The following is a 16,442-nucleotide window of genomic DNA, read 5'->3' as shown; positions in this document are numbered from 1 at the left end:
GGAAGCTATTGATTAGGTGCTTGGGCTCTGTCCTGGCAGTAATTGCTGGTTTAATATTGTAATTAGGGTTGCATCACAGTTTGCTGGTGTTCTTTTCTTCCAGCAGTGCTTGGCTCTGGAAGGAATGCAGTAATTAGATCTCAGCCCTGAGGAGTTGCTGAGCGCTCACAGCTTAAAAAAAAATCCAGCTCTAGGTACTTAAACAGCCCTGTTTGGTGGTACCTGGTGAGCAGTGGTGGTAGCTCAGTCTTCCCGTGCCACCTGAGCAGATGATTCCTTGGGAATTGGAAGATTGTGGTTAATGCAGTGTGGTTTTCTTGGGCCATGGTAAGATCTGCTGGTGCGTCCTGTGACCGTGAAGCTTGAGCATCCTGCTCGTCTGCCAGCGGCTCTTCTCTCTGAAGCCTCTCAGGATGTGTTTCTGTCAGTGGTTTTTAACTGGAAATGAGTGACAACTGTGCCCTACCTGTGCCTTTCACAGGGATTAGGGAAAGCAAGAGGGGTCTGTGTACTGAAAAACACCGTAAGAGACTCCCAGTGGCAGGGAGTTCTGCCATTCAAGCACTTTTGATGCCCTGTTTGTGTGTCTTTGAGCTTGTTTTAATGCCCGTCTCGTTTCCCTTGGTGTAGGATGCAATTTCTAGCTACAAAGAAATCCTGCAGGTGTACTGGGAGACAGCAACGGGCTGGGTGAACGCCTGCTGCGATGGACTGGAGCCCTGGCAGTTAGTCGGGCTGACGTGCTCTTCAACACTTCTAGCCGTATGGCTGCACAGCTTCCTCTTCCAGCCCGAGAGTAAGTACTTAAAACGGGTCCTGTGTTTGTGGGAAGAGAGAGGGGACAGTTGTTCTCGTGTTGTAGGGGGAAGGGGGCAGAATGAGGCCAAACTTTTGTTAAAATGCCTTCTTCTAGAAACCAGGATTGACAAAACCCTATTCCAAATTAGGGTCAGGGCCTGGGTAAGCGGTGAAACATCCCCATTCCTGCAGAGGGTGTGGCAGGCCAGCCTGGAACGTGCCTGCATCTCCCTCCCTCCTTTCCATCCGTCTCCCTTTCTGCTTCTGGCAAGGCCTTTTACTCATCACAACCCTCTCTTGCTCAAAACCTGGGGAAATCGATCATGTTTCATCCTCAGGAGGTCCAAGATAATTGTGGGCTTGTGCTGCCTTTTTTTTTTTTTTTTGAGCCTGTTTCTGCTTTGAGTGATTTCTGATATCAGCAGCTCTTCAGCGGGACCTCTTTTGATGAACCTGCAATATATTCTGGCTCTTCGTGGTGGTCAGGGATAACTGCCTTGCCCTTGGAGGAGAACAGAGGTGCTTTGCAGGTCCCCCAGGCCTCAGGGTTATGCTTTTTTTCGTTAAAAACAGCAGAGTTTTTAATTAGTGCCTGTGCCTCTGCTTTTTTTTTTTTGAAAGGCAAGTGTAAGTGAACAGTGGGAACTTGTGCCCAATACAGCTTCTTGGCTAATGTTTGTACTGTTGCACAGTATTTTTAAAATACTGACTAATTATGAAGTCCAATTAGGCTGTTCGGATATTTCAACAATTTATTTTTTCTCCCCCTCAATGTGGATGCTTGCAATTAAACAGTTTGCACACAGAAATGTGCAACAGGAAAGTTATTTTCAGAGTGCTAACAAATATTTGCTACAGAATGTGCCAGACTGCACTTCCTGCAGCTTTTCAAAATGTATCTGAAGTATATATAAAATGGGGGGGATAAAGGGCCAGGCTGATACTGTAGATGAGATTGGGAAGTCCTAAAATGGTTGATTTTGTTTTTAAAGCTTGTTTAGCCGTTTCCTGGTGAAAGTGTCTTGTGACTGGTGCTTGGCTGAAACCCCTGGAGGACTTGGTGGCTGTAAAGCAGCTGTCATGCTGCTTGCATTCCTGCCTTTAAAGTTACCCCCCAGGAGTTTTGTGGTGTTTGCCATCAGAGGGATCTATCTTGGTTTCAAGATGCAGAAAAAAATTTCAGTAAGCTCTTACCTTCTTGCTGGAGACCTTGTGTTTAGCAAGTCCAAACTCCCTCTCCTTGTAAAATTCCACGTCTGGGTGCACATTGCCATTCAGGCAGGTGCTGGCCTTCCTTATGCCTCGTTTGGAAAGATTTTAGCCTTTTGAGTTTGTCTGACTTTATTCGGCAGCCTGAGGAACCAAGTAGGAAAATGAATCAAATCACTGATTCTGATAGATGCTGATGTGCAAAGCAGTTCCTTCAGTTCCTGCAGCCTGGCCTGTCTGCTTTCTAATACACTGCTCTGTCTCTCCACATCCCTTTTGTGACTGTTACTTTATCCTGGATCAGAAATGCCAACCCTCTCATGGGTTGGGGTGGAAGTATTGTGCTCCGAGTCAGTTTTTAGTTTCTTGAGTCATATTAGGTTAACTTCTGGCTTTTCTCTTTCAGGCTTAACATCCCGAATTAAGAAACAGTTCTTTAAACTACTGAGAAGAATGCCGTTTGTTGGGGCTATAGTAAGTATTTGAACAGCTTTTCGTACTATTATTCCAGGCCCTTATTTTTGCCTGCATAGCTGTGTCTCGGAGAAACTACGCTTCTTCACCTCTTCGCTGTCATGTCACTAATCATAATGATCTAAGGGCATAGATTTGGATCTGCTGCTGCCTGGTTAATGAAAGATAATTTCTACCTAGTCTTTTTGGTAATAGTTTTGCTCTCATAAAGTACACCATCTTTTATTTATACCAAGTATCAGGGAATCCAGCGGTGGAATTTTCCAGTGGTGTTTCTTCCTTGTTAGATTTCAGGAAAATAACTTGATTTGTGGAAGAAGACACGGTTGAACTTGAGTTGTTCTTCTGAAACAATGCCTTGAGCAAGCGTGAGATAGCCAGGTGTCTATTGTGCAACGTGGAAGGATAATTGTTTTAATCAATGACTGGCCACGAGTAGTTCAGAGCCCCTATCTGTTAGCAGAGTTAGCATTATAGCACAGCGATATCAGAAGCTTGTGTAATCATTAAAATGAGACGGGCTTTAGTGTCTAGGAGATGTTTTTTACTTAAAAACTTGAAACTACAACTGTCAGCAAGTCTTAGCACGCTAACAACTTAATGATCGAGAATGCTGTCCACACAGTAGCAGCTTGGTTTCTTTGGTACATGGTGCTATCGTACTCGATTGCCCTTTCTGCTTGATGCATAGGCAGCTTTGCACGTTGAATTGGTGGGGTGTGGGGGGTGCTGGGTCTGTTGGAGGCAACTTTATCAGATGGAAATAGTAAAGAGGAACTTCTTCATTTTGATTTCAACATGGATACCGTTCCTTTTGACCTCAATATGGGTGCAGTTATCAAGTTTTTCCTCCCCCAGTCCTCCGTAAGGGAATAGCATCTCCCCTTCAATTCCCATGTCCCAATTTTTACCTTCTGGCTCGAGTAGCTGTTGATAAGATGAAGTAATTACTAGCTCTCCTCTGCTTAGATTTGTTGCCTGCCCCTTAGGAGAGGACACCTCCTGGGTCCCTCTCTTTTGTCCAGGCTTACCTTCTCAGGGCTAGCACTGCAAAGCTCCTGCCGTGCCCTACCTGCGTGCTGTTCCCACTCTTTGGCAGGCTGATAACCTATCAGTTGCTTACGGGAGGCCTTGGCTTTGAGGGAATCCAATGTCCAAAAGTCTTTAAGGCTGATAACATCCCAACACCTATGTTGTCTGGAAGAAGAATGTCTGCTTTGAAAGGTTTTCTGAGAGGGAGCCTGGGCCTCCTGCATGTGGAGTGTGAGTAGGAAGAGAGAAATCTTTTAACTGTGCCTGTAAGGGAGATTTCTTTAATGTTCCTGTTTCCTTGAGTCCCTAAACTGTGTATGTGATGGCAGACAAGACAAGGTATGAAATATAATGAATTTGAAGACTTCTATAAATTACGGACTGTGACTTAAAAAGGTTTGGTGGATAAAAATGAAATGTTTTTGCCTTAAGCTTTGCTTTTTCAGCTGTTGAAGGTGCTCCAAGTTCCCGCTGCTCGTCAGTACCCATTATCAGTGCTCAAAGAGTAACCATTTCTCTTTGAACGTGGTGGTGTCTGTGCTGTTACATGAAACACAGCCGAGCAGTGGCCCGTTCTGCAGACATCTATCCCAGTTACTTGGCTCAATTTTGGGCTGTGCCAGGTAGCACACTCCCCTAGCTGCTTCCCGGAGTGGTTTAGAGACTAGTGCATAACAGTGACTGTTCCAGGAGGCATTTTTGGAGAAGGGCAGCTTGTTTTTGGTGGGAGAAGTTGGTGAGAGGGGAGAATTCAACTGTGTGGCTGTAACTCTGCTATGCTTTTTGGTCACAGAGCTGAAGAAGTTCCTACCTGTTCTGCTTGCTGGTATGGAAGTAGCCAGCAAGTTTGATCTCACACGTGTTGAACAATTATAATCTGGCCAGCACCTTTGTTGATAGGCTTTTCCTTTCTTTTCTAGATTCAAAAGAAGATTGATGAGGCCTTGAATGATGTCACTTCCAGTTTATCCTTCCTGAAAGATGAAAAAGATTATATCAAAGCGCTGCCGGAACAAGGCATGAGCCAGCCTGAAGTACTACAGAAGATGAAAGAGTACAGCTCAAAAGGTATGACTGAGTCTGTGCCCTAGCAAAGGTGGGTTTGTTTCAGAGACAGCATTAGACTTACTTGGTTAAATGGGATCTAATGATGCCTGCTCTCAGTTTCATCTTAAATATTGCTCTGCTGATGTTCCTCACTTGTCTGTTTTCCTTTTGGAGGTGATTAAAGTCGGTATTCACAATGTCTACTGCTGTATTTGGGTATTTACATTGAAATTCCCTTTCTGTCCCAAGAGTTTAATACTGACTGATGGGAGAGATGAGAAGAAAAATACAGAGGAAGCTTTCTGAATGCATTTCTGAGCAGTTGCCTTGATGTTCAGCTTTTACCAGAAATGTATTTTCTGCAAAGCCCCAAGGAATGCTCCTAACAAAAAGGACTTCCAAACAGTATTTTTAGGGAGTTTCCAAAACTCACTTTAATCAAAACCAGTGGTTTGCATCTTGAAAATGCCACTCAGGCAAGGCAAAGGCACGATGATGGCCTCTTGGCTTGAGTCCACGTGAGCACTGTCTGAAAGTTAATTTGAGTTGCCTCCCTGGTGTAAATATCTCCATGCTGATTCACATCCTGTTACTTCTAATGAGCAAATTAGGGTGACTTGCTGTCCAGAGAATATATGACTGACCTGTTCCTATCTCCAGTCTGATAAAAGCTTGGAATTTTCTGTTAGAACAGTGCATCTACTCCATATTCAGGAACAGTTTTGCAACAGTAACGTAGCAACTTCCTTTTTTTCTGCTTTTATGTTGTTTGTGCTGCTTTCTGTGTCTGTCTTCTGTCTGTGTTTTCCCTCATAATAATTACTCCCTTCCTTCACTGGGCTTTTACTTCCTTTTTTTTATTTTTCTGTCCTCTCCTTCCCACACTTGTGCAGTTTTCTGTGGAAGTTACTTGGAAATGAGGGTTGGATTGTGACTGTGTTTGCCTTATGTATTCTTGTGAAGCTGATGCCATCGAGGCTAACAGTTTCGAGGCAGCACATAACTACACAGGTAGAAATACTCTGGGTGTTTAGAGGCAGAAACTAACCTGGTTAAGAGGATTGAAATGCTGTTCCACCCACCTGCTCTGGTTTGTTGATGCTTAAGTGGCATTCAGTTTTAGGTAAACTTTAACTGAAGCATCCCGTGTTGTAGATTTTAGCAATACAGCCATGACCTTTCCATCTCATTGGTGTGCTGGGTGCTCTTTGGATGTGACTGTCACTTCAGTGCTGAGAGTTGGGCTGTGTAGACAGCAGTTTGGGGAGTGTGAGTGGGGATTAGGTGGGTTATATATTAATATAACTGCTTGCTGCAGCTAGCTCTTTATGTGCTGGCACTTTATGCATCATTTACTTGCAGTTTGCTAAGTTTACAGGACACAAGCTGCCAGAGGCATGGCATTGCAGGAGGCTATCTCTCTGGCACAAAAATCATTCTTGCTCCTCCTCAGTGCAGCCCAAAAGCAAAATCCTTATCTTTAGAACTACTAGGGGGGACTTCTTTGCTCTTCTGCATGCTGTCCTGGAATGGCTGTGTCTGCAACCGGTGTGCTCCTCTCTTTTCTTTCAGGAGATGTACGCTGGGAGGATGGGAAAGTCTCTGGGACCGTGTACAGCGGTGAAGAGAAACTCACCCGTCTGCTCGTGCAGGTGAAGTGCCAGCAGTCTAACTCGGCGTCTTTGCACATATTTTTAGCAACTTCAGGGTGACCAGAAACCCCTCAACAATATTCCAGCATCTTTCAAGATAAATAGGGAGGATCTGAAGCTCAGATTGCCCAACTCTGAAGACAGAGCCTAGGGTGAATGTAGGTGGAAGGGGAGTTACTAGCAAAGCATTGGAGCATTGCAAAATTGGCCAAGTGGTGGTCACTGTGAAAACACTGTAGAGATAACTAGGATCCAATCAGATAAGATGTTGTTTTGAGTGCGAAAGTAAGAAGTTGAGCACAAGTGAACTGGAGGCTGGTACTGACCTTTTAATTTGAGGAATGATAAGAGGCGTAAAATTGCCATAGATCAGCTTCAGCAAGCCTGCTGGCAGGTGTAACTGCTCTAGGCTGGAAAGAAAGCACCCTTGGCTGCCCTGCTTTGGGGTTGCTGGAGGACTTCAGCCTTGGAACAGCTTGATTAACCAAAACAGGATTGGTCTTGGTTTAAGCAAAAAGAAAAAAATTAGTTTGTAAAATGTGTTTGGCATTGCTGTGCAGTCCAAATCATGCAACAATGGGGCACTGGCATGCTTCAGTGCAGTCTTTGTTAGGTCTGTTTACCTAGTCTGGAACTTCTCCCTTTGAGAATGCTGGAAAAAAAAGAAAACTAAACAGCCCAAAGGTCTGTTTTTAAGTACATCTACTTCAAGAGGTTTTTTCACTAGAAAGGGAAACCTGGCCTTGCTCCTGGGAACAGCTTTTATACCAGTGGTAATGAGCTCTGTCGGGTGGTTGCTATTGCTGTTTTCTTCTGCCCGTTGACATTTTCTTTGCCACTTCTGGGGAAGCATAAAGCTCAGAGCAGCCTTTCTAGAGGAGCCTCACCTTGGACTGAGTGTTGTGGAAACATTCCCTCTGTCCGTGCTGATTATTCGCTGCCTTATTGTGCTGTATTTCTTTCAACATCCCTGTGGCTGCTTTTTGATCGCGGCTGCAGGAGGCTGGAACTGGCCTGTTGCAGCCTTATCCTGTGAGCCTGCTGTTGCGGAACGAGCATGAAGTACTGGTTTCCACGGCCACTTTGGTTGTGGAGTGGGTGGACAGCTGTGCTTTTCTAGCTGCTTTGGAATTACTCTTTACTCTTAAACTCAAACTAGTTCTGCAAAGCAAGTTTTTTAGGACTATATACTGGCCTGCTTTGCATAAAGCAATCGTAGGGCATATACATACCTGAACTGGGTGAACAAAAGAAGGGCAGATAATCGTGTTCTTTTTAAAATAGCTAAACCATTAGCAACATTGCTTGTTGTAAAGACAGGGTTATGTTATATAATCATTCCAGAGGCCAGAATGCTCTAGAAAAACAAATGATTTCACCCCCCCCCAGCGTAGCTTCCCAGCTTGTGGTGTGTACTCACAGCGGGAGAAAGTACTGCAGATCTGCAGATAGTCTGTTTATGTACTGTGCACAGCGAGTTCCCAAACCTGGACCTCTTCACTGATAATCCAAGGCTTCACCTGCAGGGCTAACTTCGTCTCTGTTTTCTGAAGGTGTACGAAGAGTTTGCCTGGAGTAATCCTCTCCATCCGGATATATTCCCTGGTCTGAGGAAGATGGAAGCAGAAGTAGTGAGGATTGCCTGTACCCTCTTCCACGGAGGCCCCAACTCTTGTGGTGCTGTAAGTAGCTTGTGTTCAAGTGCCCCGTGAGCATTTGGATACTTCTGACTCGAAGTGCAAATGCACCTTCTGCTCTCCATCCAGCTCTGAGCCTGAGGTCATTCTGGTGTGCAGTTCTGGCACGTGCCATGCCAGCATAGCTGGCCAGGAGCTGGTTGGTAATTGCTCTTCTCAGGGAAGCTTTATGAGAGATGATTTAACTCCAAGTAGTTCTTAAATGATGATTTCCTTCACCTGTTTTTTCACACCCTTAAATGAGACAGGCTTGCTGGCAGTAGGAAAGGAGACCCGGTGTAATGTACCATAGAAGCCTGTCTGCTTGTCAGTGGGGGATGCCAAACAGAGCAGTGTCACTTCGAGTAGCTCCCCTCAGGTTTAATCTGTGAGCCTGCCAGAATGCTGAGACTGAGGACAAGGCTGGCTGGCTGGTCACCAACAAGCAGCTTGAAGCATTCGTGATCAGGCGGGCATGGCACTTACTGTCACCTCCCCAGCTGGAAAGCTGGCTTTCCAGGCTTGCGTGGCCTACCAGGGTGGAAACCAATTTTAAAGCCTCCACAGAATTCAAAGTCAGAGTCCAAATGTGTGCCCTTACACGGACGTGTTCAAAGTTCATCAAAGAACAAAAGCTGTCAAGTTGTACAGTGAATTATTGTTGTAAAAATAAGCTTCCTGCGCTCCTTCCTCTTGGCTTGTTTTTTTGGTAGGAGTTCTGAGTTCCTCAGGCAGGCCACGTTCTCTACCTGTCTGTGGTGCCACAGGACAGTGAGGTCTTATCTCCTGGCATGGTGTTCATGCACCACTGTGACACAAAGACTGCTTTATAACTTGTACAGTAATAGTTACATTTGTGGGGAGAATCCAGATGAGACTCTTCAGAGGCCGAGTGTGACGTGATTGCATCTGTAAACATGTCAGGGAGGTGGAAGGCCTGCAAAGGCTTAAGGTTGATATGGGAAAGCAGTGTTGACATGTTTATGGGGTGAACTAGCACTGAATGGGCTTTTTGGGAGCTCGGTTGTGTTGAGGAGGTAGGTAGAATAGCCTTATGGCAGGGTAGTTGTGACCAACCTCCAGCTGGACTGAAGATGGAACTTGATCATGCAGTAATGTAAGATGGGATTGCTTTCGATAGCAGGAGGTTGCACCTGGTGACCTGAGCTGTCTCCTTGGGTTCAGGGTTCCTAAACCTCTTTCTCTGCTGGGAGAGACTGTATTCCTGGTGCCACCCTTGAGCCTGGAGAAGCAGCGTGCCTCCTGGCACCTGAAAATCATCTGACCTCTTCTCCTTGCTGACTTGCAGTGCTGAGACTGTCTGTGGAGGGGGCAGGAGGCTGATAAAACCTCTTTATCAATACCTGAGAAGCTGATTGATGCAAATCAGATCTTGTCATGTGGCTGGAGGACTTTGCTTGCAGAAGTCGGCAGTGCGAGTTCAGCTTTCGTTCTGCGGGGTGCGTGTTGTGAAAGTGTCAGCCTTGGCCCCCTGGGCGCTTCCACCGAAGCCTGGAAGTAGAATTGCGTGGGAGGAGAAATTCAGAACAGCGAAAAGAAAAAAGCCCCAAAGCAATCAGACAGTGATCGCAGGCAACGCGAGACCTGCAGACTCTCTGGGGAATCCCACTTTTCCCTCTGCTTCCTCTTCCCCTCCCTTCGGAGGATCGTGCTGCAGAGCCGCAGCTGGGCCGAGCAGAAGCAGTGAACGGGGAAGCGTGCGACCTGCCATGAGGTTAGCCTCTAGCTGGTTGAGCAGGCAAATTTGCAGGGTCGGAGGGAGGGCTGAAAAGTTGATTAGGTGGAAACAGAAGATTAATTGCACCCCTGCAATTATCTTGTCCAAACGAGTCTCTCCAGTGGACTTTTTACCTTCCTCCTGCGTTGCCCTTCCTGCCTGAGCGTCCAGAGGAGCTGGCAATTCCTGGAGAGACGTGGGAAGAGATAACAGCTCATGTGCTCTGCAAGCACTTGGGCTCAAAGCCTTCTTTTATTTTCTTCCCCCCCGAAACAGAGTTAGCATTTCAGAGTGATTTCTGGAGGTTTGCACGGTAACAAAGCCATTTTAAAAAGAGCGTTTTCTCCAAACTGCAGCTATTCTTTGTCTCTGAAAGGCCTTGCTGTAATTGGTAGCTCAGGCTGCCACAGTTCTGCTTCGGTACCCAGCGAGGCTGTGAAATAGAGATGGCCAAACCGGGGCGGGTGTAGTGCTGCGAGTTACTTTTATCTCCAAATTGATCTGTTCAGCAGGTGCTGCTGGCTTTTTCTAGTGAGAAGGCTCCTGCGTCACTTAATTCAACGTTTGCAGTGCTGTAAACTAAAACAAATGCTTTTTTTCCTGAATTCTACCGCTGCTGTCTGAGCAGCAGTGGCTGCGTGTCTGTTGCCAGGTCCCTGTCTGCAGGATTTACTAACCTGATGGAAGCAGCGGGGGCCACCAGCCCAATTTCGTTGGTGCCTGCCTCCTGAAGGTAGATGGAGCTTGGTGGTGTGTCTGAAGAGCTCGCTTTGTGGGGTGGGAGGAGGAAATATTTGTGCTTCGCGGGCAAATTCACTTCCTTAGAGCTGTGATTTCCATGACAAGGAGCAGCTCAGTGCTTTTTGGGGCTGATACTCGGGTGCTCACGCTGGGAAAAGCTGCTCAAAGCCACGTTTTTGCCCTATTCCCAGGGCTTTCAGCAGGCTGAACATCTCTGCACAGTCGTGTGGACATCTTCTCAAGCGGCGGCGTCTCTGGAGAGCAGTCTGCTCCTTCTTTGAAGGTTTTCGGTGTGTTTTGTGAATGTTAAGGTACAGGGTGTCGCTTCAGATTTCTGAATGCTAAGCTAGGCGAGTAGCTTGCACTACTTACAGGAGGGGCCTTTACGCGAGATGTGGGGGCTGTCAGTCTCCGCAGTTCAAACGTGGACATAAAAACACGATTCCCTCATGATGGGGCTGTTCAGACGTACATTTTGCCTTGTTTCACCAGGAGATGTCCCAGGGTTTTAAGCCCTGGTTAAAAAGTAATCATTTTGGGCAGCGTATGGCTGCTTCCTATTTCTCCCTAATTGCTACTTCTGTCCTTTCTTCTAATCACCTTATGCAAGAGCAGAGCGACAGGATTTGGTGACATTTTTGGCTCCCAGGAGATCCTAATCACATTCCTGCGATGACTTGGAAGGACTAATTAAGCTCAGTACGTAGAGGAGGAATGGGGGGAGTTCAGTGTCTGATGTAGGTAAGTGTTCCTGGTCACAAGGTGCTCTGCTTTGCAGTGCTGGCTCTGAGAATTTCCCTCCCTAACTTGAGGGGGAAATTTGAGGTTTTTATGCAAGCCTGCATAGTTTTTAGTACTTTTTTGAACTTGAAGGGGCAGCTTGGAGTGAAGTGCAGAGGGAAGTTGCATGTGGGGTGTGTGTGTTTGATGCTGACCTCCCTGCTTTGCAGCTGAGCACAGGAGGGAGCAGCCAAAATCAGAAGATGCAAGCCTCAGCCTCGCATACAAGCCTGCTTGTGTCTTCCTCCCCAGCTCTGGGGCTTCCAGGCTTTGTCACGGAGCTGCCTGCTCCTTTGGTGTAGGAGTTTAGCAGTGAAATGTGAGCACTGCATCTTGTGTGAGGGCCTTAAACTCTGGCTTGTCCTTCTGCAGATCTATCAGGCTTTATCTGTCATAAGCAGGTCACCTTGAGAGATAACTGGGGGCTTTTACAACCAGCAGGTTTATAGGGGTTTTATGCGAGTCTGCCACTGTGTTATGGCCATACAGAGGGTTGTGGTGTCTTCTTGCCCTAATGCTGCCTTCGAAATAAATCGTAGCTCGCTTTTATTCATAGCATAGCTCAGCTCAGGGAAACTCAGTCAGTTTTGTCCCCAGGGTCTGGATGGATGCGTTTGCTAATGGGAAATTCCAGCAAAACGGAGAGACCCCAAGCTGAGCAAGGTGGCTGCTGCGTGTCTGACAGCTTGACAGCGGCTGCAGGTGGCGTGGCAGCAGAAATCCCCCAGCAAGGACTGTGCCTCTTAGTGCTGTTTGAGTGCTGAGGCTGCAGAGCGCTGGGATGTGGAGGGAGTGAGTAACAGGAGGGATATACCAAGCTCAGAGAGCAGGAGGGTTATGTGCTTGCTCCTTTTCCTTCCCGTTTGGAAAATAATAAATCAAAAACAAAAGTGTGTTTATTTGCCTCTTTCCCCACGCTTCGCCTGGCTTTAGAAGATAGCGCAGGGCTGGAAAGCTGCCTGAAACAATGCCTGTTCCCAGCCCTTTTCCCCGTGGCATCGCTCCTGCCTGAGCACTTTCGTTTAGGGGAGGGAGGAGATGATGTGAGTGCCGATGGCCAGTGCTGAATCACGGCGTGCTGGCCAGCTGCCGGCGTGCCGCGGGCGGTGGGAAGTTGTCCTGTGACCATGATTCAGGCTCTGGCTGGGGCAGGATGAGCTCACAGCGAGGCTGATGGAGCCTGTGGGTGATTTGGGCGAGGAGCAGACCCCCTCTGCGGGTGTAAGCCTCCTGGACCAAGCTGCATCCCGCTGCTCTGCCGCATCTCCGTGGTGCGGACTCATCTCGGGATGATTTAGGAAGCTCGCCTGGCTGAAAGGCAGCTCTTCGAGTGGATTTTCAGCCGGAGCCGCTGGCTGAGCGAGCTTGCTGCGTGGTCACATACGTGCCTGGGAGGAGGATCCATCCTGGAGCTGATCAGCTGGTGACAAGTGATTTTCACTTCCCCAAACCTGCACGGCTCGATGCTTGCGTGCAGGTGGTGAGCCAGGCACTGGGGGCAGGTGCCGGCTGTGTAAGGGTGAGGCAGTGGTGCTTTAGGGGAGAGACAAACATACAGAAAGCAGCCTCTGTAAAGGCCTTATGAAGAGCGGGTTAGGATCGGGTACAGGTAGGAACAAGCAACATTACAAGCAGGCTGTAATTCCGCTCCTTCTCCCACCCCGCAGCGGCGAGGGAATCCGCGTTGTGCTGGCTGTGGTTCTCCCGAGACAGCTGGCAGCCCCACAGGTCTCCTTTTATCAGAAGGGTTGAGAAGTGAATGACACAGCCCATAAGCTGCCGAAGGCGTTGTGCTGCCATCTATTTGCCTCACAATGAGTGCAATGATTTCTTTATCCAGCGTGAGGCTCTCGTCGGGCTTTGCTGCAGCAGCTGCTGCTTTACAAAGCAGAGAGGAAAATAAATAAAAAAAAAAAAAAAAGCAGAAAGTGCCTGTGGTGTGACAGTCACTGCCATGCTGCCTGTGGTGGCAGCTGTTGCCAGCTTGGATCACGTTAGGGAGAGATGTGGCAGGCTGCTTTTGTGCCTGTGAACTTTGTTCCTTATTGCTGTGCTTAATGTTTAGTCACTGTCACGCTGTCAGGCGTCTTCCTTGTGTTTTGGGGTTTTGTGGCAGTGTCAGCTGAGAAAAAACAGAAGAAAACCCAGACGAAGCAGATGTCAGAAGGCATACCAATGCGGCTGCATCCTTTTTATGGTCACTTGAGGGTGGGGATCGAAAATCAGTCCTTTTGTAAGCACTGGATGGAGCTCTTGGTTCCTTTCTTCCACCTGAACCACGAGCACCTGCTGTAGGTACTGGCTGTCCCCAAGTCACGGCTCAGCCCGTGCAGCAGGAACAGATGGAAGCATTAATGCCTGCAGGCTGCTTGAAAAGCCAGCCTCGTGTTTTACGAGGTTAAAATTTTACCTTGGCTTGTGCCCGCACTTTCCTGGCCCTTGTGCACCAGGGCTCATAGAGGCTTGCTGAAGACAGGCCTCCTGCTTGAGGAATTTGTTACAACAAAGTGTTTCACTTATTTGCCAAAAGCTCTTGAGTGTGCAGTAGTGAACTCAATCAAATGGGTGGTGTGTGTGCCTTCCTCTTCTCACCCCCATGATGCAAAAACCCCTCGCTCACCTTTGGTCAGGGGGAAAAGGGCTGGAACAGCACAGATAGCGAGGGATGAGCTGGGGGGTGTAATGCCCAAATTGCTTCTTGGGTCCTGGAGGGCTTCTGTGAGCTCCAGCCTGGTACCGACCAGACCTTGCCTGGCCCCTGCAGAGAAAGGGGCACGAGAGCTGTGCACTCTGCTGTGCCCTGGGTTCTGGGAAGGTTTCTTAGCCCAGGAGCAGTGCCAAGCCTGCGCTGGCTCCGTGCCTCGGCGTGGCACTGCTCCAGACCTAATAAACCCCACTGCACCTCGGTTAGCTGAAGGCAGAGTCAACGTTGTTGTTTCTCCATACGCGGCATCGTTAATCTGTAACCCAGATAAAGGGTCCCCAGGTAACCGGGGGCTGAGCAGGCACTTGGAGTCTTGTGAGGTGTGCTCACCTCCACCAGCTGGCGACTGCAGTGCTGTCCCCTCTCGTCAGGCATCTGTCTGCATTTTTTTTCCCATATTTTCTCTCCTTTAAATAGCAGAGTCAACACTTAAACCTGTGCTTGCCACCTGAACGTCAGAAAGCTGCCTTCAGCTGTCCAGCGGCGTCTGCTGCCCTTGAAAACCCGAGCTGTCCTCTGCAGCATTTCTGCCCAGAGATGCTGTGGCTGCATCCCTTCTGCTGTTTTCCTCTCCTGCAACATCCACGTCAGTGCCTGTTTTTCTCTGTTTCCTTTCACGACAGATGACGTCTGGGGGGACTGAGAGCATCCTGATGGCTTGCAAGGCGTACCGGGACCTGGCTTACGAGAGAGGCATCAAACATCCAGAAATGTAAGCAACGCCTTTGGGGCTCGGCTTTTGCTTGTGTGACTGGCTGTCCCTCTGCGCTGAGGCGGCTGCTAGGCCCCTGTAATCCTTCATTTCATAGCCTGTTACCACCCCCTCCTTGTCCATCTGTGTCTGGAGGCCTTGAATGCAGGAGAAAAACCCAGGTGGAAGGAAACGGTGCAGAAGCACAGGAACTGTTCAGCAGCCTAGGGTCCTAGGGGTGGATGTGGGCTGTAGAGCTGGCGTAGCTGTGCCATGCACGTGTATTTCTGCAATACCTGCATGCAGCTTTCAGACAGAGCCTGCTCATCTCTGCTTTGGGCCCCTCTTGTGCAAAGATTGCAAGGCGCTTTGATGTATTTAAGGGTTTTGATTTCATTTGGATCAAAGAGGGTTTAGCCTGAAAACCCTGGGACTGAAGTCGGGGCTGATCGGAGCTGAAATGAGAAACTGTGCTAATCATTACGCTGCTAATAGAGGATTTGCTCCCTCTAATGTGCTGCTTTTTTCTAGACAGTGCGTCAAAAATGTTTCTGTGGTTAATTGCATAAGAGAGGAAGTCACAAAGAGAGATGAAACACTGGTGTTCATCTTCTGCTGAATTCCTGTGGCTCTTTTCTTCCCTTTCTAACATTTTTGCATGGTATTAAAGGCCTCTGAAGACACGATGCCTCCGAGAACAAGGTTAACTGAGGCAGTCTGGTCACTGCTGGTGGAGATGGGAGCCATCAGCTGTTGTGTTCGTTTGGTTGAAGCTCAGGGGTGCTGCCTGGGCTGAAGTCTGCGATCTGTTGCTTTTCTAGGTTGGTCCCAGTGAGTGCTCACGCAGCATTTGACAAGGCAGCCCACTACTTTGGACTGAAGATGATTCACATCCCCTTGACCAAGGCTATGGAAGTGGACGTTCAGGTACCACTTTAGGCAGCATGGCACTCTTCCTGTGGGAAAGGAGCACTGTTAGGAAATCACAAGGCATCTTCCTACCCGGAGAGATGAACCTCAAGGGAAGAACAGTGGGAATAAATGCATGTCATGGCGTACAAAATTTAGTTTGAAATAAGTGGATGGGATGTAACCCATCCCTTTGGCCTATGTCATTAATTTAGAATCAATTATGTACATCAGAAATAGCCACAGGTTTCAGATGAGGATGAACAAACACATTTTGTAGTACTTCCAAGAGGATGAGTTAAGTGATTCAGCTGATGTCTGCTCATGCTTTGTAGCTCATCGCTTTGCTTTCTGTAGGCTTTTGTGTGCTAGCTTTTCAGACCAGATGCTGCATGTTGTATTTTTCTTTTTTGGCAGGGTGACACTTGGTAAATGGCATGTGAGCATCTTCTCTCTTTAAATCTTCAGGCAATGAGGAGAGCTATTTCGAAGAACACAGCCATGCTGGTCTGCTCTGCTCCCCAGTTCCCGCATGGGATTATGGACCCGATTGAAGAGGTGGCAGAGGTAGGATGGCCCGGGGTGCTGTGGTGATAAAACTGGTGCATCCTTCTGCACAAAAAGTGAGCAGGGGGGTCCAGGATCTCAGCCAGTGAATCTGGTGGGAGCAGCAAACTAGTTGGGAAGGCACTACTGCCATTAAATGGGTTGTTAGCAGCAGGCTATGTAGGACACAATTTGAGGAGGAATGTAAGGCTCTCTCATTTTGCACTTACTCAGAAACTGCTGTGGGAGGGTGGGCTTTAAATGCCAGGTATTACCCCTGGGCATTGTCGTGAAGCTGCTTGCGTGGGGCTGGATTGCAGACTCGAGCTGCCGCATGCAGTTTGTGTCATAGCAAGGCAAAGCGACAGGCCTGTAGCTCCTGCTTTGTCTCTGATCTCCCGAGTCTGTGCCATAAACTTCTGCAGCAGCTGAAGGAATGTAGTGC

General features: G+C 48.0%; 1 protein-coding gene across 1 annotated transcript in view; it reads left to right on the top strand.

The window, feature by feature from the left end:
• The window catches only part of SGPL1 (sphingosine-1-phosphate lyase 1), a 28,616-nt gene that overhangs the window by 6,252 nt on the left and 5,922 nt on the right, over positions 1-16,442 (top strand). Inside the window, exons 2-9 of the mRNA XM_032191061.1 lie at positions 631-796; positions 2,414-2,481; positions 4,434-4,581; positions 6,133-6,212; positions 7,766-7,894; positions 14,475-14,563; positions 15,364-15,469; positions 15,920-16,018. Coding sequence (XP_032046952.1) covers positions 631-796; positions 2,414-2,481; positions 4,434-4,581; positions 6,133-6,212; positions 7,766-7,894; positions 14,475-14,563; positions 15,364-15,469; positions 15,920-16,018 — 885 coding nt within the window. The remainder of the gene's footprint in view (positions 1-630; positions 797-2,413; positions 2,482-4,433; positions 4,582-6,132; positions 6,213-7,765; positions 7,895-14,474; positions 14,564-15,363; positions 15,470-15,919; positions 16,019-16,442) is intronic.

The sequence above is a fragment of the Aythya fuligula genome, chromosome 7 (genome assembly GCF_009819795.1).
Source record: "Aythya fuligula isolate bAytFul2 chromosome 7, bAytFul2.pri, whole genome shotgun sequence".
In the NCBI taxonomy this organism is placed as follows: Eukaryota; Metazoa; Chordata; class Aves; order Anseriformes; family Anatidae; genus Aythya; species Aythya fuligula.
Note: the sequence above shows the minus strand (reverse complement) of the source record. Positions and strands in the feature narration are given on the sequence as shown.